Source organism: Chinchilla lanigera, unplaced genomic scaffold, assembly GCF_000276665.1.
Source record: "Chinchilla lanigera isolate Chin_1 unplaced genomic scaffold, ChiLan1.0 scaffold00036, whole genome shotgun sequence".
Classification (NCBI taxonomy): Eukaryota; Metazoa; Chordata; class Mammalia; order Rodentia; family Chinchillidae; genus Chinchilla; species Chinchilla lanigera.
In genome coordinates this window covers 17,808,248-17,831,244 of record NW_004955437.1, presented here as the reverse complement: position 1 = coordinate 17,831,244, position 22,997 = coordinate 17,808,248, and the positions used below count along the sequence as shown (strand labels likewise).

At 45.2% G+C, this 22,997-nt stretch overlaps 2 protein-coding genes across 4 annotated transcripts in view; one reads left to right on the top strand and one right to left on the bottom strand.

Annotated features, from left to right (window-relative positions):
• Window positions 1-18,247, top strand: part of Vcl (vinculin) — a 107,256-nt gene extending 89,009 nt beyond the window's left edge. For 2 of the 3 annotated variants that reach the window (XM_005389935.2, XM_005389934.2), the window contains exons 14-21: window positions 648-797; window positions 3,368-3,476; window positions 4,604-4,906; window positions 6,048-6,172; window positions 7,447-7,632; window positions 12,582-12,785; window positions 13,208-13,312; window positions 16,181-18,247. In XM_005389935.2, the coding sequence (XP_005389992.1) occupies window positions 648-797; window positions 3,368-3,476; window positions 4,604-4,906; window positions 6,048-6,172; window positions 7,447-7,632; window positions 12,582-12,785; window positions 13,208-13,312; window positions 16,181-16,327 (1,329 nt within the window). In that variant the 3' untranslated portion in view covers window positions 16,328-18,247. Of the gene's footprint in view, window positions 1-647; window positions 798-3,367; window positions 3,477-4,603; window positions 4,907-6,047; window positions 6,173-7,446; window positions 7,633-10,558; window positions 10,763-12,581; window positions 12,786-13,207; window positions 13,313-16,180 lie in introns of all 3 variants that reach the window. The other variant, XM_005389933.2, reaches the window with a different exon arrangement.
• Window positions 18,248-20,566: 2,319 nt separating this feature from the next.
• The window catches only part of Ap3m1 (adaptor-related protein complex 3, mu 1 subunit), a 24,260-nt gene continuing 21,829 nt past the window's right edge, over window positions 20,567-22,997 (bottom strand). Inside the window, exons 8-9 of the mRNA XM_005389931.2 lie at window positions 22,321-22,465; window positions 20,567-21,927 (exon numbers count right to left, since the gene is read on the bottom strand). Of these exons, the coding sequence (XP_005389988.1) occupies window positions 21,827-21,927; window positions 22,321-22,465 (246 nt within the window). The 3' untranslated portion in view covers window positions 20,567-21,826. The remainder of the gene's footprint in view (window positions 21,928-22,320; window positions 22,466-22,997) is intronic.

The window sequence follows — 22,997 nt, the reverse complement described above, 5'->3', positions numbered from 1 at the left end:
TGAAGGAAAGGTTAACTTTTTTAAAATTTGAGAGCTGAATAAACAAATAGATGGCTTCCATTCAGTATTACTAAAAGTTACCCGCCCTTGCCCTGGAGGCAGGCCCGCGTGTGAACACCAGGTATGTGTTCCCTTGTGGAGGTCAAGGGCAGAGTCTCTACAACATTAATGGTAATGGGATACACGAGGGCTGCTGTCCTAGGGAGGCTGGAGTTCAGGCGAGGACTCTTGGTGGATACTCCGGGCTTGAACTCTGCACAGCTCTTTACGGTAGAGGCTGGAGTGGGTTTGTCTTCTTTAAACTAGGAGACTTGGGAGTGGGGGTTAGTCTTCAGATTCTGTGAGCTCCTTGTTGCAGAGTAGCTGATACCGCGTGCCCTGCTTGTACTTGGTAAGTAAGGCTGACTGAAATGGAAGATTGCACATGTGCACATGTGTGTGTGTATGTGCATACATGATTGTAATGGCCACACCCCTGAGGAAATACATCAAGGCCAACATTTGGCATTTGACTATTATTTTAGCAGTAGGGTTTGATGTCATCCTTAAAGCCTTTGCGTAGTTGCTTCAGTTTACTTAAAGAGAGACTTTGTTTTGTGCTGCTTAACCCAGCTTACTGAATCTTCTTGTCTTTTTTTTTCTGAAAGGTGTTTGATGAAAGGGCAGCAAACTTTGAAAACCATTCAGGAAGGCTAGGGGCCACGGCCGAGAAGGCAGCTGCAGTGGGGACAGCCAACAAATCCACGGTGGAAGGCATTCAGGCGTCAGTGAAGACGGCCCGGGAGCTCACGCCGCAGGTGGGTTCTGCTCGGTCTTCACAGAGAATTCCCTGTGCAGTCCTGTGCAGTTTGAACTTACTGTAGGTCATATTTTAAAAACTTACATGCACAGTCTTAAACTTAGTGATTTTTAGGACTAGCATTATATAGGACTTTTAACCATATGCATTTTGTATTGTTTGAATTATTTTTTTACGATTGCCCTATGTTAGTTTTAAAAGTAGAAAAATTAGTAAAGCAGCCTTCCTTCCCAGCACACATGTATACTGAGGAGATTTGGGTGACCTTGAGAGGTTATTTGGTTTATATTTCAGAGTTTGACTTTCCCCTGCATCTCTCTGAGGGGATTAAAAAGATCAAGTTTCCATAACTTGTTCTTTTTTCTATTTAATTGGCACAAGGCATGAAATTATATAACCAAAGTATAGATAGTAAGTTGGGGCATAGAAGAAGATTGGGAACAAAAGAATACAAGCTGGACAGGAATTCAAACTCCAGCAGGCGGTGAGTTTTTCTTCAAAGTATCAGCCCATCGTTATGTATTACATTTGTGTACTTCTGTTCGGATTATAGAAAATCTATTACTTTTCATTTTATTTATTCCACAAATATTTATTCAGTACCTGTAATATTTTGGGAACTTGGTCTCTGGTAAGCTTTATGAATCTGTGATATGTGCTTTATGGGAACTTGGAAGAGGCTGGGGAAATAGGAAGTCTCATTACTTGCTCAGCTTTACCTTTTGGCGTGTTAACAAACTAGGTTCTGTTTCTTGGTCTCACTCTGTCTCTTCTCTGAGGATCAAGCCAAGAGCTTGATTGATACTAGGCAAGTATTTTACCACTGCGGTACATCCCAGTGCCATTAGATGCTCTTCAAAGGTTATACTCACCCAGCTTTTAAATAAAATTTTATAAAATATGCACATCTTTAACTTTCTTAAAAATTTTGGAGCCAGGTGTGGTGGTACATGTCTGTAATCCCAGCACTTGGGAGGCTGAGGCAGGAGGATCGTCCTGAGTTAAATCCAGCCTGGACTACATAGTGAGATGCTGTCTCAAACAAACAAACAAACAGACAAACAGACTTCTGTAAAAGACAGTATGAAACATAGAACTTCAGTATAAAATTGAGATTCCTAAAAACAAACAGGAAACTAAGTTTAAGATGCTAATTTGGGAAAGAACTTGAATACTCTGTAACTTTTTTTTCTTCCAGTATATGGGGGACTGAAACCGGGGCCTGCACAATGAGCTATATCCCTAGCCCATTTTTTCTTTTTTGAGAAGAGGCTCTTACTGAGTTGCCCAGGTTGAGCTCAAATTTGAGATCCTCTTGCTTCAGCCTCCCAGAATGCTGGGATTATAAGTATGTGCCATCACACCTAGCTCCTCTGTAAAACTGAGGCTCAGTTTTCTCATCTCTAAAATGGAGCTAATTCTTTCCTAATGGATTTTTTTGAGAACTAAGGATATGTGTGTACAGCCAGTATTTGACAGGAAACTAAGTAAATGTTATTTGCTTCTTGCCTGAGTACTGCCACTGACTACCTGGGACCTCTTGAGCAAGTCACATTTTCTGGGTCTTGGGTTTTGCATTTGCAAAGTGGAGATGGTACCTGTCTTCTTTCTCATGCAGGGCTGTTGTAAGCATTGCAAAAGGTAGTGTGGAAAGCACTAAGACAGGTACACGGTTTATACTCGTGCTTGAGTGATTTTTACTGGGTTTTGGTTTTGGGGGAGGGGGGTTGGTATTGGGGATCAAACCCAGGGCCTTTGGTTTAGTTTGCACTGAGCTACATCTCTGGCCTTTTTTTTATTTTGAGACAAGAGTCTTGCTAAGTCGCCGTGGTTGGGCTCAACCTTGCCATCTGCCTGCCTCAGTCTCCCAGAGTGCTGGGATTATAGGCATGTACCGCTACACCGGCTTTTAGTTTTCTTGGTGGCTTTTAAGATGGAAGAGTTGATGTCAATTTTGTTGTATGTTCTTCCTAAGTACCAAGTAAACACTCATTTACTCTGATACTTTCTTACCTTCTGAAAATCAGGACAGGCTGGGCTAGGTGGTGCATGTGTGTCTATAATCCAGCACCCTGGGAAGCAGGAAGACTTCAAGGTCAAGCCTAGCCTGGGCAATTTAGTGAGACCCTGGGTAGGTAGTTGGATGGATACATAGATGGATAGATGGATAGATAGATAGGAAGGGCTAGGGATGTAGTTTACTGGGAAGGCCTTGGGTTTAATCCCCAGCAGCCCCACCTTCCTCTAAAAAACTCAGGCCACGCGGGCTAAGCATGCAGTTCCCTGCTAGAGCATTTGCCTAGTGTTCACAAGCTCCAGGGTTTGATCCTCAACACCACCAAGAAAGAATAAAATCAGGTCACGACTGTAAAACCTTTGTGAGACTTGCCCACTGCCAACTTGGGGGAGCTATTGAGACCAAACCTAGTGTGTTCAGCCTGAAGAGAGACCGGTGGATTTTTGGCTGTATGGTGCCATCTGTAGGTAAAGAAGAGAAAGCGTCGCCGCAGGTTTGTATTCTCAGTGTGACGGTACTTGGGTGTTTAAAGGTTATTTTATCATTGCCAGGTGGTTTCAGCTGCTCGCATCTTACTTAGGAACCCTGGAAATCAAGCTGCTTATGAACATTTTGAAACCATGAAGAATCAATGGATTGACAATGTTGAAAAAATGACAGGTAGAGTTTTGTGTAAAGTTCTTGCTGTCTGGTCCGTGAGGAATGTGTCCTGAGAAACCCAAGCAGCGCTGGTTATGTTACTCGGCTGTAATTGGATAACGGGGTGGTCATGTGCTCAGCAGTGTACTTGGCCCTGATTAAGGCCGCCGAGCAGTGGCGGCTTCTCATTCAAGCCTTGCGACTTTGTCCAAAGAGAGACTGAGTTCCTTTTATTTCAGTGCTGCCCCCTCGGTGTGATGTTTATTGTTGCAGCTCCTATCTGCTCTCTGAATAGTGTCTTTGCCCAGTCTGAGCCAGAGTTTGGTTTCAGGCTGGGAGGCGGTGTTTGTGGATACAGTAAGTGTCCCTGTCATTTTCAGTAGGTTCACATTTCAAGGAACCACAATAGCTACCATTTAATACAACTTGTCTCAGAGTTTCCTCCAACTTATCAACTACATAGTGTTTTTTTTTTTTTAAAGGAGAAGCCAACCATTAACAAACCTGTGTCTGTGACACTGCAGAAGCGCGTTCTGAACCGTCTTTCTCTGTGTCGGGAGGGATGGGAGAAAAGGGAGGAGATGGGGAGGGTAGGCTCTTCGCTGTCCCTGCAGAACCTGCTGTGTGAAGGGGTCTGTAGCGGCCAGAGATGAAAGTGGAGCTCCCAAAGTGTCTGAGGAGAGGTAACAGAAATAAGAAACAGGCTGGCAGGGTTATTGGAGTCTTCGTGTGGCTCGTCTTGGGCACTGCAAGCTGCCAGGAATCAACAGATGGCTGGGCAGCGAGATAGGAGGGGAGAAAATGTTAACAGATAATGCGGCGGTGATGTGGTGAGGATTTCAGACGCAATCCTTGCCTCCTCCTGATGTCTGTGCATTTCTGGCGCTCGGTGGTGGATGCAAGAACACCAGTGACCACGGTTAGTATAAACGAGGTGACTCCACATGACCTCAGCTCTGTCTTCAGGGTTTTTTTCCCTCACTCTGGTGTTTACCTGGAAGCTTTTGATTGCATAGGTAGAGCTTCAAGTGAGGAGAGGATTCTGAGTGTTGTGTTTTCTCATGAGAAATGAATGGACAACAGTGTTTTGGAGTCCTGTTCTTCTAAATAGAAATTATATTCTATTTTTTTTTTTTTTCTCCTGACAGGCCTGGTGGACGAAGCCATTGATACCAAGTCTCTGTTGGATGCTTCTGAAGAAGCAATTAAAAAAGACCTGGACAAGTGTAAGGTAGCCATGGCCAACATTCAGCCTCAGATGCTGGTTGCTGGGGCAACCAGCATTGCTCGTCGGGCCAACCGGATCCTACTGGTGGCTAAGAGGGAAGTGGAGAACTCTGAAGATCCTAAGTTCCGCGAGGCTGTGAAAGCTGCCTCTGATGAACTGAGCAAAACGATCTCCCCAATGGTGATGGATGCGAAGGCTGTGGCCGGAAACATTTCTGACCCCGGTAAGCAGCGATGCATGGTGTGGTTCACCTCAGCTGAAAGGCTCGCTGAGGAGAGGCGATGGGAGAACACGTACCTCACCATCGCCAGCTACAGAGCCTGCTGCGGAAGGTACAGACACACGGTTGGAGAGCGCCAGCTCGGTGGTTTTCTGTTCACATCTAAGTGCTGGCAGGCTTACTCACCTCTGGGAAACTCTTCTGTGCTTTCTTAATGTTGTTTGGGCAAATGGCTCCTAGGTCTTTTCCGTCATCATTTTGGAAATTTCTCAAAAGATTCATGATAATCAGTTTACAAATCACTTAGCTTATGTTACTGGTGGTCCCCTAACTTTTCTTTCGCCTTTCTTCACATGCCTGTCTCTATAAAGCATTTTCTATTTCTGGCAAATCTGGAGAGCTTCTTAACTCTGGTCTCACTGATCCCACACTAAAAGAATCCAGTTTTTTTTTTTCAGCTGGATTTTAATCATATTTTCAGTACCACTAAAATGGAGCATAGTTGGAGCCACTCCTTTGGTTAGAATCATCTAAATTCTTTCCTGTTTTGAATGCCTGATCTTTCTGATCTTGTCTGTGAGTAGAAGTCAGTCAGGGGGAGGAGGGGCTGCCCTATTCATCCCTGGGCCAGGCAGAATCTTTCTGGTAGTCTCCCGTTGCTACACATGCTTGGTTTCCTAATTGGGGCTTCCGATATTCTGAGTAGATCCCTGAATACCCTCTGACTAGACACAGCACATACGGGTTAACCTGCTGAATGCCAGGTAGAGCAAAGGAGCAGGAGAAAGATGAGGTGCGTCAGGGTATGTGTGCCCCATCTGACACTGAGGCCTCCCAGGTTCTGTGTGAGAGATCTGCCTCTTCGTACGAGGTGATGGGCGAGGTTGGCGTGTTCACACCAGGAATCTCCTAAGCACTTGTTAGTTGTGCAGCTAGAAAGTGCCCCAAATACCGCAGCAGGAGCTTGTCTGTGCCCCTTCCCATGCTGTAAGCTGCAGGGCATCTGACTTGTCCTGCCTTCCTTCCCCTCAGTCACTGCCTATGATGCTTACTGGCAGCTTCACATCCAGCTTTTGTCAGTGAAAACCAGTTCATCTGCTGGGGCACTGACCTGCCCAGCTGAAAGTGAGTGTCTTGTGTTTAGGCCTGCAAAAGAGCTTCCTGGACTCAGGATACCGGATCCTGGGAGCTGTGGCCAAGGTCAGAGAAGCCTTCCAACCTCAGGAACCTGACTTCCCGCCTCCTCCACCAGACCTAGAACAGCTCCGTGTAAGTCAATTCAGAGAGACGGGGAGAACTGAGCACTAGGGTGCCGAGGCACTGGCAAGACAGAGGTAGACTGTGTTTTAGTGCTTAAAGAACCAGGTGTCTGGAAGTGTCTGGAAGTCTGTAGTCAGAGGCAGATCTTTGATTTTCCTTCCCGAGCCCAGTGCAGTCTCACCCCAGTGCTCATGCACAGGTCGGAGGGCATCTGTGGGATTGGTCTGCTGTGAGGGGCAGCCCTGGAGCAGAGGAGCTGGCTTTGGTAAGTGCAGATGAGGTGGTGAGTGGTGATAAAATAATTTGCACAGCCTCTGGGAGGGATATTTTATGTGTTCCAGATTGTTCATGGCAAAGCTAAGGTGGTTAGAATCTTGAGTAGATTTTCTTTTTTGTTCTTTCCTTTCTAGTAACAAAAGTAACACATTATTTTGTTTTTGTTTTTGTTTTTGGTACCAGGAATCAAACTCAGGACCTTGAGCTTGCCAGGCAGGTGCTGGGCCGCTGACCTATATCCCTGGCCCTAGTAACACACTGCTTTTTATTTTTACCCAATGTAATTTAAAATCTTTTGTTCCCCTCACCTATCAAAGAGACCGTGAATGTTTTTTCATCATTTAGGAGGAAGCTAGCTGGGCATATCTTGTGGATACAAATCCTACAAACAGAAATAGCAATTATCTTTAGGTATTTACTTCAACTAAGAGTATTAGAAATGCTTTGATAGAAGGAGTGGTTTATCAAGGCAACAATTTATTTTCTCATTTAATGTTAGTAAAAGATATTAAGTTAGTCAAGGACAAAATTGGGTCCTTGGGCACATAATTAAGAACTGGAGCTTCCCCAGCGTCCCAAGTTTAGGGTCTCAATGGACAGTTAGGGTCAGAAGGATGGCTTCTTACATAATCAAGAGAAGCAGGATTTTAGAGGTCTTGACAGATGAGGAATCCGAGGCCTAATTGGGAAGTTGTTTGCCTTTCAACTGCCCTCTGGTGAAATCCAAATGAGAACTCACCGGTTTGGGGACTGTCTTTAGGAATCCTTGATCTTGCAGTGCTGTATGTGCCTCCCTGGATATGACTAACACAGTACTTCTGGCTTTTTGTGGAGAAAGAAATACACTTCTGTAGAGATTGCAGCAGATGGTCCTTGGGGCTCAGTGTGGGTGGCCTTCTATGTTGTCAACGTGGGTGGCTTTCCTAGAAATGGTTTTTAGAGGGAGGGAAGAATTCTAGGACGGAGTTCTTCAGGCTTTACTTACAACCTGCTTATGCTTTTCTTAGCTAACAGATGAGCTTGCTCCTCCCAAACCACCTCTGCCTGAGGGTGAGGTCCCTCCACCCAGGCCTCCCCCTCCAGAGGAGAAGGATGAAGAGTTCCCTGAGCAGAAAGCCGGGGAGGTGATTAACCAGCCCATGATGATGGCTGCCAGGCAGCTCCATGATGAAGCTCGCAAATGGTCCAGCAAGGTAAGTAATGAGACTTTCCTTGTTGAGAAAAGACCTCTTCTCAGAAAGGATGACAAACTAGGCAGATAGCCCAGGAAGAAGCTTCTGTTTGGAGTGACCCTCTCTCTCTCCTTTGGCACCTGTGTTGCCGGTAGCGTGTGCCTCCTCTTACCTGGGAGTTAGGGAGACATTTCTGGTGCTGTATGGTTTGTCCTTGCAGCAAAAGTGAAAGCTGGGCTATCTGTCATTGGAGGAGTTCCTTTTTTGTCCACTAGAATATTAGCTACCCAGACGCTTGACAGTTGGGGTCTTTTAGAAATTGCTTATCATCCTTAGGACTGCTGAATGTTTATTTTTCATTAATTAATTACTTTTGGTTTTTTGAGACAAGGTCTCACTATGTAGTCCTGGCTGGCCTTGAACTCACTGCATAGCCCAGGCTGGCCTTGATCTCTCAGTGATCCTCCTGCCTCAGCCTCCCGAGTGCTGGGATTACAGGCGTGTGCCACTGTGCCTGGCTTGCTGAATGTTTCTAGGTGTTCCATTGCTAACTGTTAGAACTCTGTATGTGAAACTGTCCTTTGGGGGCTTGGCTGTAGCTAGATGAAATGTTTGCATTTTCTGTTTTTCACTAGAAGCAAGTAGATTGGTGTCTTAGAAGCCATGTGCTCTGTCCTTTCTCAGCTTCTCAGCTCAAGATAGTGCCAGGCTGACTCTAACTCAGCAAATCTGAGCGTGTAAATATCACTGGTTTGGGTAACGATACGGATGCTGTGGCAGTCATGGCCCAGGAATAACTTTTGCCTGTATTTCCCCAGATGATGAAAAGTTGAGTGGTAGCTTTTCTAGATAAGAGCAAAGTATTATATTGCTAACCATGCAATGAAATGTAGTTCTTACTTAGTTCTAAACTGTTTCTAATACAATAGTAGATCTTTATTTCCACTTTCTATTAGCCTTTATTCTTTTCATATCCAGAATGTCTTTAGGCTCTTATATGGAATGTAACCCCCCAAGAACTGTGTGCACCCCTCTTCTTTTCCATGCTGGGAAATTGACCTTGAGTTTTTTAAATTTTGGGCTTTGACTTTAGTTTTTAACCCTGTTTTTCCAGACTATTAGCTTTGAGCCCAGGTTTTAAGAAGGAATGGAGATATTACTGGTGCTGGGCCTGCGCTGTGGAGTTATTTATAGTGGTATCTCTTCAGCTGGGACATGCGTACCCCTGGGATCATGCGGCAGAGTCCCATTGTGGAGTGTGTGGAAGTGGAGGTGACTGTGACGATTGCTTTTACTCAGAGGAAATTTAAATTTCATTACAATAAACCCAGATACATTGTGCAGTAGAACACAAAATGTGTTATAAAGATAAAACTTGAAAGGAACAGACAGTGTTGGCCTACGTATTTGCCCCATTCGGCTATTTGTGACCAGAAGTCCTTGGCTGAGGTTTAGAGAATCAGGGACAGGCTGAATTTGAATTGTGTAATGCCAGGAGCTACTTGAACAGTGTGTGTGTGTGTGTGTGGGGGCAGGAATGTGTGTTTGTCAACCTATGTGTCTTTGTGTAGGGTTTCACTCTGAGTCCTAGCAGCAGGGGGCTCTTCTCCAGCACTGGGGGTGTCTTGGTTGAGGAAAAGTTTAGGTGAAAGGATTTAGATGGTACTTGAACCCCTTGCTGCCCTTGGTTATTCCAGTTCATTGTCACTTGGGGACAGGTTTGTGTTTCAAGAGTGATAGCAGCCTCAAAGTTTCGTGTAAACTCCTACTTCCTCTTGGTTACAGATGGTTGATGCAAGCAACCTAAGTTGGTCATTCTTCATGTAAGTGGTTTGGATTCGCTGAGGCAATTTCTTTTCTTTTCTTTGCATCCCAGCCTGTTTTCAGCACCTGGTCTCTATCTCCTTCTCTGCCCTTTTATAATCCCCACCTCTGGTACTAAATTCATGTTCTTTCCTTCGCGGTTACTATTCTTCCGTATGCATCCATTTTGGGCTCCTTTTCAGGCTCCTCCAAGTTTATCCTCAGTCCTCTGCCAGGTCCATGCATCATCCAGTCTGTGAACTAGGTGAGGTGTTCGGGCTGAGAGAGACTGATGAAAAAAGATTGAAGGTGTACTCAAGGATAAGCTTTTGGGTTGGTACGACCAATGGGTACACTGAATTAGTATGGAAGCTTTGCCTCTGAAGACTTTGAGGGCAGAGAGAGCTGGTCTGATGTGTGGCTTTCCCTGTGACAGGAGGGGAGACAAGGTGTCTTCTGGAGGCTCCTTATGACTGGCTGCTTGCCGGGTACTTGGTAAACCCTCTTCACCCACCATGATTGGTTCTCCTGCCTCTCTCCTGGTTTCCCGTATGTCGCCTTCGATATACCATCATTATGTCTGGGACTTCTTTAATTCTTAAAGGAAATCACCTGTGTTTGGTAGCTGCAGAGCTGAGTGTCACTTCCTGTGTCCAAGACATTGTAGAAGTGACTCATACATATGACCCACCAGGGTACTCATTTCATTCTATTCAAAGCGGCTTCTGTGGCTGCTTTTACTATCCCCCTCTGGATTCCTTTAAAGGTAATTAACTATTATTTGTTTGACTCCTCAAAAATGTCCTAACATGAGAATTACTCCTGTCAAGTTTAATTTTACAATTAAGTAAGTGTATAACAACGAGTGCCACTTACTTTCTTGATAGGAATATTTCCCCGGAAACCCCCTGCTAGTGGAGCAGGTCCCTTCACTTCATTTGTCACAGGGTAGCTGGGGCTGAGTGGTGCTAGAGTCCACGTTCCCGCTGTGGACCTTGGTTCTTCCGGCTTCTGGAGAGCAGGCCGTGCTCTTTCCCAGCCCAGGCAAGCTTTGGTTACTAAACCAACTGAAGCTCCATTTCCCACGTCCTACTGCTCTTACTAACACTGTCCCTGTTTCTCGTCCTTCTCGCCTTCGACAAAGCCGGGAGTCCCAGCCGCTGAGGTGGGTATAAGAGTTGTAGCTGAGGCAGCTGCGGCCGATGCTGTTGGGTTCTCTGTCCCCTCTGACATGGAAGACGATTACGAACCTGAGCTGCTGTTAATGCCATCCAATCAGCCGGTCAACCAGCCCATTCTGGCCGCGGCTCAGTCCTTGCACCGGGAGGCTACCAAGTGGTCTAGTAAGGTACTGATGAGCACCCCGGCGGGGGCCGCTCCCCATGCATCCGGCCATGTGCAGCCTTGACACATTGCATCACTCGTGATCTGTGCGGGTCCTGTGAGTCTGAGCAGGGCGGGCGTCTGTCTGCACCTTGTTGTTAGGACTGGCTTCACAAGTTCGATAGGTCTGCTACTGCTGGATTAATTGGATTGCATTTATGTTGGAGGGATGACGAGAAATGGGGTCCCTTTTGGAAAGGATTCCTTTTCTTACCAACATTGTGGCCACTGTTGGAACTCTAAGCCTCTTGGAAAGCCGGGGATGCATCTCACTGACTTCTAGGTCAGGAGCCATGGTAGACTATTAAGAGGTCACCTGGCCTGGCCATTGAGCTTTGCCTGACCTCTACTGACCTCTCACTGACGGCTCCAGCCAAGTTGACGAGGGCGAGAAACAGCTTCAGATAGTAGGGCCTCTGGGGAGCACTACTTGCTGCTGGCACTTGGCTGTGTGGCAGATACCGGCCACAGGGACTGCTTCACCGGCGGCTTGTTCACGTGTCCCTGGGGGAGGGGGCGGGAGTGGAACACGCAGTGCTCAAGGCCACAGGATAGGTGGCAGCGGAGTTTTGGTCTTGAGGACTGAACGGACGCCAAGTTAGGGGAGAAGAGGGGGAGGGATCATTTCTCTCCTTTTGAAGGTGGCATGTTGCAAGAACAAAGGATGCAAAGAGTGACGGGTAATGGCTAACCTTGTGACGGTGTGTGCTGTCTTCTAACCATGCCATGAAATCCTGAACGATCCCAGGTCTACGTCGGAAGAGGGCTTCATCTAACACACCCCTCCCCTCAGGCTTCTTCCTGTACCTGTGTGTCCTCGGCCCTCAGTCCACTGCCTGAGACCTCACACCCCTCCCGGCGTCACGGCTTGTGTGCACCCCACCGTCCTGGAGAGAAACGCGGCGCATGAGGGGAAAAAAAGAGTGGGGCCTGGCCTTCCAGGTGGTCTTACGCATTGCAGTTGCTGTAACGTTAGGTTACTGTGGGCATAAAATAAATTACTCCTACGTCTATTTCTGTATTATGAGCCCTGAGAGTTTCAGATAAACTGCCATTACAGCAGAGCTTCTGTTTACAGCCTGACTTGGAATTTTTATTTTTCTCATTCTTCCCCAGCATCCTCTTAGCTCAAGCTTCCTTTAACTGGGAGGTCGAACTTAGCTGAGAGGACTGTGGAACTGATTCTTGACCTTTTTACATGTGAAAAATTAGGATGACAGGATGAATTAGGATGAAAAATTCAGGCTGGAAGGACAAGCAAGAGGCAGGAGAGGGAGGGCTGGGGTAGTCAGATCAGAAACTACTCCGCGCTTGCCCTTTCTCTCAGGTGGAAGACAGTTTCTTGGGATTTTAAATTCTGGAGTCCTCGGTTGCTCTCTGCACCCAGGCGGAGGCGGCTCCCCCATCTGGGACGGCCCCTCTTCAGCTGGCCCTACTGCCTTCTCCCCCGTTACAGCAGTGACAGTGCCTGTTTGACCAGCGCCTCAGCACTTCCCTTGACACAACTAACCTGGAGATGCCGAAGTGCTTGTTCAGTGTTGTGCTCCAAGTGCTTGTTACCGTTGCAGATTCATCTCCAGATCTTCTTTTTCTTCCATCAGGAGATTCTCTGACTGTCACTCTCATTTTTTCCATTGCTGTCCCTCAAGAAGAGTCCTTTAATCTTCTTCTCACCCTTTCAGAGGGCTGCGGGAGCAGCAGGCTTCTCCCTTGTCTTTCTCCGTCCGTCCTTAGCGTGGCCAGAGCGTGGGCACGGCTCACACCATCTCTGTGCTTCTCTCCAGGGCAATGACATCATTGCAGCAGCCAAGCGCATGGCTCTGCTGATGGCTGAGATGTCTCGGCTGGTGAGAGGAGGCAGTGGCACCAAGCGGGCACTCATCCAGTGTGCCAAGGACATCGCCAAGGCCTCAGATGAAGTGACTCGATTGGCCAAGGAGGTTGCCAAGCAGTGTACAGATAAGCGGATTAGAACCAACCTCTTGCAGGTACAGAACTTGGAGAAAGGCTGCGTGCGCGAGGGAAGGAGGGAGGAGGGAGGCTGAGTGGGAGAGACTGGAGAGAAGCAGTAGAGACTGCTGGGTATGTAGTGGAGGAACAGGCAGTCAAGAGAGGGAAAAAGAGCAGAGAGAGACATACTGCTTCTCGGCCTTTTGGCTAAGATCAAGTGTAGCAGAGAGAGACATATAGTGGGGAAGGGTGGACCCAAAGTGTATATTCTGATCCCATGAAAGAATCTGAATGCTTCCATTTCTAGACAAAGAGACTGCACTGACCTGCGGGACAAACAGGTGTATTTGCCGGTTGATGAGCGCTCTCTGCGTGCTGGCCCCTGGCAGTAGAGGGCGGATGTCCTGCCCTTAAGGAGCCTGCAGGCATGGACACACACTAACCTAAACTTGCTCTTCAGGTGTGTGAGCGGATCCCAACTATAAGCACCCAGCTCAAAATCCTGTCCACGGTGAAGGCCACGATGCTGGGCCGCACCAACATCAGCGATGAGGAGTCTGAGCAGGTATGTGCCTGCTGCGTTGGATTTCCTGCCAGCAGCTTCTGTGCTGTTTGATTTAATTCGGTCCTGGGGATGTTTTATCTCTGAGTCCAGTGTTCAGTGTGTTGGATGGGCCAAGACTCTTGCTGTAGGAGGAGAGTCTGCGTGGGAGAGATGCATCAGACATTTGGGACCAGAAGTGAAGCTCTTACGCAGCTTTCACCATTTTACAAAAAGGATGTAGAGGGGTAGGGAGGTTAAGTGTCTGAAGTAACAGCGGGGCGCTCTGGGACCTACTCGGTTCTTGTCCTCCCTGGAAGAGGTTGGACTCTCTCGAGCCTCCAATGTCTGTCACTCCCACCCGCTCTTTCTGGCTGCCGAGAAAGCCTGCTTCCCACCTCAGGGTGATTTCCAGCCTCAAGGGGACAGCTAGTGCAGGACGTTCAGGGACAAAAGGTGGCGAGGCCCATGCTGCTCAAGGAGGTGCTTCCCTTGATTTTCTCTGGGTTTCTGACAGAGGTAGAATTAAAGATGGTGGAGGGTTCCCTTACGTGATGCCTCTTGCATGTACTTTAGCAACCACTTCTTAAGAGTTTGTCTTCTCTCTCTCCTGGAATAGTGGCCCAGGTCTTTTCAGAAAACCCTCATGACCACCCTTTCCTGTCCTTATCTTCCTGTCCCTTGGCAGGCTCCCCTGTGAAAGAGTTCATCTTTGCTGAATGTCCAGATAAGACTTAGATAGGGAGCCCGCATGAGGCCCTGTACTAGGAGCTACACAGGTTAAGAAAATAATGGACACAATCCCTCCCCTTGATGGACTCAAGTAATTTAGAAAACGAGTTACTTTTGACGTGTACACCAGGAGGCAGAGGTTAGGGCACTGTGGGGGAAACATTATTCTTGGTGCTATCACTGCAGCTTCTACCTTAGTCTCACTGACCCCCTCTTCTCCCAAGCTGTGGGAACTGTTATCCCTAACTTCCATGCCCTCTAAGCAGTTTGAACACTAGGCTGCCTTCCTGCCGTGTGAGCTCTTCTGCCTAAAGTTGGGAAAAATGGGGAAGAAAGGAAAATACTGAGGCTCAGGCCTAATCACAGTTAACCAAGAGAAACGCAGCTTGGGAATATATACATGTTCCACCTAATAAAGGTACAAACTGACAACGTGAACGAATGGAAAAAACGCAGGACTGCAAGTCAGAAGTTGGGCTTGTTTTGACACAGGATCTTGCTGTGTGGTCCGGGCAGGCCTGGAACTTGCTGTGTAGCACAGACTTGACTCAAACTTGTGGTGATCCCCATCTCAGCCTGTTGGTGCTGGGAGTGCAGATGTGTGCCACCACTCCCAGCTTCGAACCCTCTGAAATTTCATGGATAAATTTTATGCATGTGAAGAGAGAAAAATCGTTAAATCCTCAATCCTAAATTCTTCATTAAATCCTCAAAGGATCGATGAATCTAAAATAATTAAGAACTACTGGGTTAGCCAGGCATGGTGGCACACATCTGTAATCCTAGCACTCAGGAGGCTGGGGCAGGATTGTTGCAAGTTTGAGGGCAGCCGGAACTACAAAAGTGTGAGACCTTCTCTCAAAAAACAGAACACAATAGCAAGACAACAAAAAACCCCAAACCAGCTGAGCATGGTGGCACACGCCTGCGAGGGCAGGAGCGTCGCTGTGAGTTCATGGCCAGTCTGGGCTACATAGTGAGTTCAAGCCCAGCCTGAACTGCACAGCAAGGCATTCTCTCAAAAAAACAAAATGAAAACCCCAACCAACCAAAAATAATTATTGAGTTAAAGAATCATTAACTTTTCAGACTTCCTATGAGTAGAATACCAACAAGATTCTAGTCCTCTATGTTTGGAAGATTAACTTAATTTAGATTACCACCATTCACAAGGCAGTAATTTAGATGATATAAGGTAGTTGGCTGCTTGGTAGGTTTGTTTTTCCCATTCATTAATATTTATAAAATGTCTCCTCTGTAGCAGACACTGTTCTAAACACTGTGAAACAACAGTGAACAAAACTGACAAAAATATCTGCCCCTGGCTTACTGTGGGGTGTTCCTCATAGTAGCCCACCCTGTGTCCTCCAGGGTGTAATTTTATCTTGCTTTTTCCTTTTATGCAGCCCAAGCCTGCTCTGCATAGCCAGTTTCTCCCTTATTCTTCACTTTTACTTTTTCAAATAAACTTTTGAAAGTTTAAGAAGAAATTTTTTTTTCTGCCCTCATAGTATGGAGACAGATAAAAAACTCCCAAACCATCTAAGTAAAATGGGTAGTACATCAGTTAGTGATGATGGCTGGTGTGGTGGTGCACAGCTGTAATCCCAGCACTCAGGAGGCTGAGGCAGAAGATTGCCACCAGTTGTAGACCAGCCTGGGCTACAAAGTGAGATTCTGTTGCCAAAAATCAAAACCAAAACAACAACAAGAAAACCCAATTAGTGATGATGAAGGCTATGGAAAAAAATGGAGAAGGAACTGGAGATGAGTAAGGCTGGAACTTGGAAAAGTAGATTGTGATTTATAAGAATATGAATGGGAAGGCCTCACCAAGGGGACAGTTAAACAGAGACCTGAAGGACACAGTGGGGAAGCTGTAGGGTCCCTGGGGGAAGAATATTTCAGGCAGAGCAAAACTCCTGAGGGAGGAACACATCTGAGTGTCAGGAAAGGGTATACTCAGAGAGCACAGTCCACACGCAGCGATGGTCTAGTTTGGGGTGCTTTTTGGCTGTACCACTAAACCACCAATAATGCGAGCAAGCATGGAGGCCACAGATGACAGTGGGGTTAACCACAGCCTGCTCCTGGCTTAACTCCTTTGGAGACAGGACTGCCTCAGGGACTGCAGTAACCCAGGTTCTCCTTTACTGACAGGCTACAGAGATGCTGGTTCACAATGCCCAGAACCTCATGCAGTCTGTGAAGGAAACGGTGCGAGAGGCAGAAGCTGCTTCAATCAAAATTCGAACAGATGCTGGATTCACCCTGCGCTGGGTCAGAAAGACACCCTGGTACCAGTAGGCACCGTGTACGTCCTGCTGGTACAGAAACCCCTACCGAAGAGAACAATGAGTTCCAGGAGTGACCCAGAAATGTTGGGGTTTAAAAGCTACACCTGGCCTCACGCATCAGGAAGGAATGGGGGCCTCTTCGAAGCATTATATTCCTTTGTCATGGACACTTTGAAATGTATCTCCATATAAACCCTTTATTCTCGAACACAGATATACTCATGCACACTCTGTCCCAATAGGAGGACTGGGTCTCTAGCCATGGACTTCACATAAGCTCAGAACCTACGCGTGAACACTAGCCAGACACCCCACTCTGCCCGTTCCCTTGGGGACACTGCCCCCTCTACCTCCCTTTTACCAGCCCCCACGCTCCTCTTCAGGCTCCCAAGACCCAGGGCCCAAGCACGTCAGTTAAGAAAATCACTGTGCCTCTACAAATTGTTTTGGGCTTTCCTTGTTGCTGCTGACCCTGCCCGACTCCCCTGGGCTGTTGTGCTACCTGGGCCCTTTTCAGAAGTAAGCTTTGATGCTGCGGAGAAAGGTGGCTTTTGGGGAACCCCAGCCTGTTTCTTGCCCTTCCCAATTTAATCTTTCTGGTTTTCAACAGTATGAAACCAAATTTCACTGTCAGGAGGAAACCACAGAATCACAGGATTCTGTCCTTATGATGACCCCGAGCAATGTCTGTGCTAGGGAAGCCTCCTGTCCCGAGTTCTGCCTCAGCCTGCCAAGGTAACACCCCACAAACACACTGTGTGTCCTGGTGCTCTCTGCCGCTGGAGGGGCAAAGTGGCCCGGGTGTGGCCCTGCTTTGTCACTGCCTGCAGAGATCTGTGTGGAGGCCTTATCGTTCATTCTTAGCTCTTACTTGTTCTTTCTGAGCTGAAATGCTGCATTTAATTTTTAACCAAATCATGTCTTCTGGCTTTTGTAGTCTTCTCCTATACCTTTCCTAAACCAAGTAAGATGTGTAGGTGTGTGTTCATCTGTAATTTTTTGTTTGAGAGGGGGGTCTCTTCTGTTGCCCAGACTCATTGTGAATTCCTAGCTCAAGTGATCATCATACCTCAGCTTCGCAGGAGCTGGGACTATCGGTGTGTCCCACTGTGCCTGGCTTCATCTATAATTTTAGAAGATCCTTTTTCATCTTATCTTTTTGAAGTTGAGTCCTAAGAATCAGTGCTTTCCACCTAAGAGTATTTAATGGAAAGGTCATACTGTCTGAAGGATACTTAAGGGACAGGGGTATTTGCAGACTAAATTAGGGTGCTGCTGGGGATAAATTGATGGGAAGTACTCCTCCTAAGTCCTACCTTCTTTCAATCATATATAATCAGGCCCATGTCCTTTCCTAAGTATAGCTACGACAGTAATAAGCATAAAATTTAACCACCAACACAGAAAGTTTCCTATTCAGCAAAGTGAGAGAGAAGGCAGCTTTTTCTATTTTTGCAGTTGTCACCACTGTTCAAGCATTTGCTAGCATATAAAACTTTCTGCACCAACCCAGAAGCAGATGAGGAAAGGAGACCCCTTGTCTGAATGTGCGTCCTTCTCACCCCTAATGTGTGTTAGAGTCCAACATCAAGTGTGTAAAACTTGTCTTAAGTTGGCCCTGTACACTCAGGCTTCCTGTATTTCCCTTTAACTGAAGAAAGATTATTTTCAAGGCCCTCACCTTAGCATATTTGTATAGTTGCTTACCTGATATAAATGCAATATTAATGCCTTTAAAGTATGAATCTATGCCAAAGATCAACTTTTGTTTTACTGAAGATTACTTAGACGAAATAAGGAAAGTCATGTCTGTTTTCCAAGTTCTTCCAGTGTTCTAAGACACTGGTTCACATTTTCTGTCAGATGTACTTTTCTCTATAGCAATGAAAGACACAGTGAAGTAAAAAATAAAGTAAAAATTACAAAAAAATCCCTGAATGATTTGAGATTTTACTACTAAAAACAAACATTTATAAGCTAGGATTTGTTATATGCAAATATTTTCTGCCTCTTTTGTTCTGTTGAAAACAATAAAATGCATTTGTATAAATAATGCTCCAAATGATCGGTATTATTATTTTAGAAAAAAAAAAAAAAAAAAAAAACAAAAAAAAAACAAAAACTTTTACAAGAGGGTTTTGGCAGTAGAAATCAACAGTATGTAAAGTATGTTTACTTAACAAGGATCTGTGTGATAAGGGTAACTTTGGGGATGATACACTAGGAGGAGTAGAAGTGGCAAGGGTAATGGGCAGAAAGCAGCCAGATGATGCAGCCCACCCCTGGATGAAAGTCTTTTGTCTCAGAAGATTCTAGCTATTAGTGGTGACCATTACTGTCCCCTAAAGAGTTGAACTTGTTAAATACACAGGAGTAGCACAGGTCCACTTCTTTATATTACAAAACCTAGTAGAGAATAGTAGTAAGGCTCTCTGGGACCCACCAAGGCTTTGAGGCAGGCAACTAATTTTGGGGGATGTATTCTTCCTTGAGGAAGCCCTAAAACAGAGGCACAAGATAGATTTGGATGGAGTAGTCTTGGGTACAGCTAGGACTTCAGCCATCTTTGCCTGGTCTTCTAGATCTGAAAGAATTAAGTATCATTATCTAGGAAGTTTCCAACCACAGAGGCAGATTCCAGCCTTCTTGGATTCAAGGGAAATGTCCAAAGCTGCTGAATTAGTTGAGCCTCAGTTTTGTTACTCACTGGATGTTTACTGATGCTGCCTTCCTGCTGCATTGTAGTTAGTTATTATGACAAATCAGATACCTTTACGGACAGTAAGACCAGCACATTCCAAGCATTCTTCTGTAGCACCATTTAAGGAATGAACCTATCACATGAAAGCTTTTTGAATAAAACGATGGGGATTTCTTCATAGGGAAAATTTATTTTATTTGTTGCTAGAATATATTCCCTTAAGAATTTAGAAAAAACTATTCTTGAATTAGATGGAACTCAGTGCTTGAAACATCTTCTAATACTACTGAGTATTCACATAGGTACACTGGTAGTGGTTAAGGAAGGTAGCTTTCACCGCTTAGCTCTTAGTCTGTGGCCAGGAGGGTATGAATGCAGGTGAACACGCGACATTTAGGAGAGGAGCATGCTGCAGTGCTTTGCAACGTCGTCCACACCTTGTGTGAAGACACAGAAGAACATCTGATCATACTCGGCTTTCTCTCACACTAAGCCTTGCCCACCTGAGAATGTTCCCAGTCAACAGCTTAAAAAAGAAAAGCCACTTGTTGCTTGCATCTTTTTATTGACAATATAGCCAGAGCCAGAGAGCGGGTTTGTTAGAGTCTATCAAATTAATAAATATAATAATTTAGCTGTAAAAGGAAACAGCCTACTTGGATGTCTTAGCAGAAGTTGCGAGGGGCAAAGGGCTCTTGGCAGACATTCTATATGGATGTAAGAAAAGGCAGCATGGGGAGAAGATTAGACAGCGGGTACAGATGGTCAAGAGTAGAGATTTTTACAGAAAGAAAAGCATTTTTGTTTTTTTTTTTTTGGAGACAGGGTCTCACGATGTAATTTAGGCTGGCCTTGAACTCACTATGTAGCACAGGTTGGCCTTAACTTGTGGTGTGATCCTTCTGCCTCAGCCTCCCCAGTGCTGGGATTACAGGCATGGGCAACCATGCCCAGCTGAAAAGCAATTTTTGATTGCTGTTTTGAGGGAAGAACTCTAACGAGTAAGATATTAAAAATAGAAATGTGATTGAACTGGACAATCGGGTCTTCTGTACAGGGAATAAATACTTGGCAACATCTGAACTTTTATCTACCAATCAGAGATTACTGTAGAAATCAGTAAATTGCAAAAGTGGCCTTATGTTTTTGTTTGTTTTTATGAAGGCCTGCTATGTAGCCCAGGATAGTCTCAAACTTACAATCCTCCTGACTTAGCCTCCCAAGTGTTGGGATTGTACCCATATGCCACCCAGCCAGGCAAAGTAGCTGTTCTTACCGGATGAAAGGCAGATTGAATACCCAAGGCAAGCAAAGGTAAGAACGCTACCCAAAAAGGGATTTACGCACCACAAGTAACTGGGAGGAGTGTAAGAGGTAAGGGGAAAAAGTGTAAGCTGAGAAGAATGAATGGAACAATGAAAAAAAAAATGAATAGCTTAAGAACAAGAAGAAATAGGAACCATAAGCACCTAGATTATAACCCTCAGCCTTCCTCTACTTCCTTATGCCTAATGAAGCAAAGTATCTGGGTAAGGAACACCAAGCCAATGAACTGAGTGAAATGATTTTACTATACAGGCTGACTTTCCAAACATAATGGTCAATATGATATAAATGTTGCTATGAATTCTGTTCCTGCCTTAACCTAATGTTTTGCCATGTACTTGTCAGGATGGAGACATTTAAGTACTGCAGTTAGAGTTTTGACAACAGTTTCAGAAAGAAATCTATTACTACGGTTTTGATATGCACACACAATATGAAACAGAGTTCCCCCTAAAAAAAAAGGGATGCAGGCAAATTTCGTCCTTTAAGAATAACAACAAAAAAGAGAAAGAGTTTTAAAAAAAAACTCATGACAGTGGGGCAGATACAGTTTCCTCCTCTTGTGGAACAAGGGCATGAGGCAGTTAGGCTGACTGGTGATGCTGGATAAAGCATTACAAAACATGAAGATGGCTAACGTTTCTCTTTTACTACTTTAATTTGCTTAAAAGCACACCACTTGTGCTTGCAATAACTTCCTAAAGGCAGAAGTAGTGTTCCCTTTTATCACCTTTACAAAGCATTTGCCCTTTTGATACAAATGATTTTTACTGTGCTATCTAACAGCTAAACTGGTGACACAAACTTGAGATGGTATTTACTGCAGCAAGTTCCTTGTAAATCAAAATCTGAGCTTTTACATAAAAATCTGATTTATAAAAAATATAATACTAAGTACAGTGAGGATGGAGCATGGAGCAGCAGTGCCCCCTGCCAGGGCCATATGGAGGTGGCTCTTGCTACAGTGCTTGCTTAATGGCACAAGTGAAAAGCTGAATAAGGCAAACACTTGAAGAGGCAGTTTCTGTAAACTTCTTGGGGTGGGGAATTTCCTGTCAGGACAGATACTGTTTGGGATGGCTAAGGGCAGAAGGTATGACATTTGGCTGCACCTGACACACTGCAGATTAAGACTGTTCCTGCTGGATGAGCCCAGTTCACTTGCTTTAGGAGAAAGGTTACCACTGTAGCCTTCTGCCTTTACTTCACAGCATCCAGCATCCAGCGGGTACCCCTTTGGAGGAAATCACCTCCAAAATCTTCCTAAGTGAAAAGATATAAGCTAAGTCATCAGAAAAGTTTCCTTAGCTTAAAGTTCTTTAAGAACCCTACATAGATTACTAAGCAACCTCCGTTAGTGGTGTGTAGCTAGACATAAAAGCTTTAAGGAGAGTATGTATTCCCACCCACTTGGTACCTAATAGTAACAAACTGTAATGACACTTGGAAAACAAACTGATCTTGAGGAATTTTGGCCTCTTCTCATGTCCTCACTTGGAACTTTCCAGCTTTTGTGACATATTTGACTCCTTTAAATGGCTTATATTTCTCCCCATACATGTCCAAACGGTTTACTTTCAAGCCTGTGTCAAGAAAGAATGAAACAAATTATTATCCCAATGTGAATATAGTATCTGGTGTAAATCTGACGCTAACCAGTGTCCCTTCTACCATTCATGAATTGTTACACTTTGGGGTACCCTTTCAGTTAAGATGTGCACGTGGGCAGAGCATGTTTGTTAAGGCAAATTCCACTTTCTGTGAATAGGAAGGACTCCTTTTTGCATTTAAATGACGGTGGGGAGTAAGGGATGCTGTGTGAAATAAGGCGCTCCTAAAGTCCTCTGACGCAATGGCATTGTGTAAAAGGCAAACGACCTGCTGCTCTTTCTAGAGCAGAAATGGCTGTTACTCCTCTAATAATACAGCCTAGCACAACTCAATTACCCTCAGACCCAGGCCAAACTTATCCTCACCTGAAATAGCAAGCTGCTGGATCTTGAACTGTATGTTGAGGCTTGGATTCTCTTCTGGTTTGGGTGCTCCGGACTGCAAATTTACCAGTCCTTTAAGACTGGGGAGCTTTTGTGGAGTAATTTTCCCCACATCCCATGTTAGTACCTTAAAGACATAAAATCAAAACCAATCTGAATCATTTGTTAAAGACAAATGCTCAAAAACAACATAAACTTCCACACAAAATAAGCGGCGTCTTGCAAACGAGAGACTTGGTATCCATAAGGATCTAACTATTAAGTAGCTCTGTGACTCAGTGGGGAGAACCGATGGAGAATGAGCATTTACTTTTGAATACAGCACTAAGCTTAGCCAGTTCATGTTATCTCATAGAAGCCTGTGAAGTAGATTTTATCTTCTGTTTACACATAAGGAAATTAAGGCTCAGAGCGATCACGTGACTTGCTCAAGGTCACAAAGGTAGTTATAGGAAAGGCGAGGATTTGAACCTAAGGCTAGGCTGTATGACTGCAAACTGAAAATATTCTTCCTATTGTCTTACCTTTATGACTTCTTTCTACTCCTGTCTTCTGCAAAATGGCAATATGACTCCACATCCCACATACTGAGCCCTCTATTTTTTGAGATAAGGGCTCGCTAAATTGACCAGGCTGGGCTAGATTTTGCAATCCTCCTG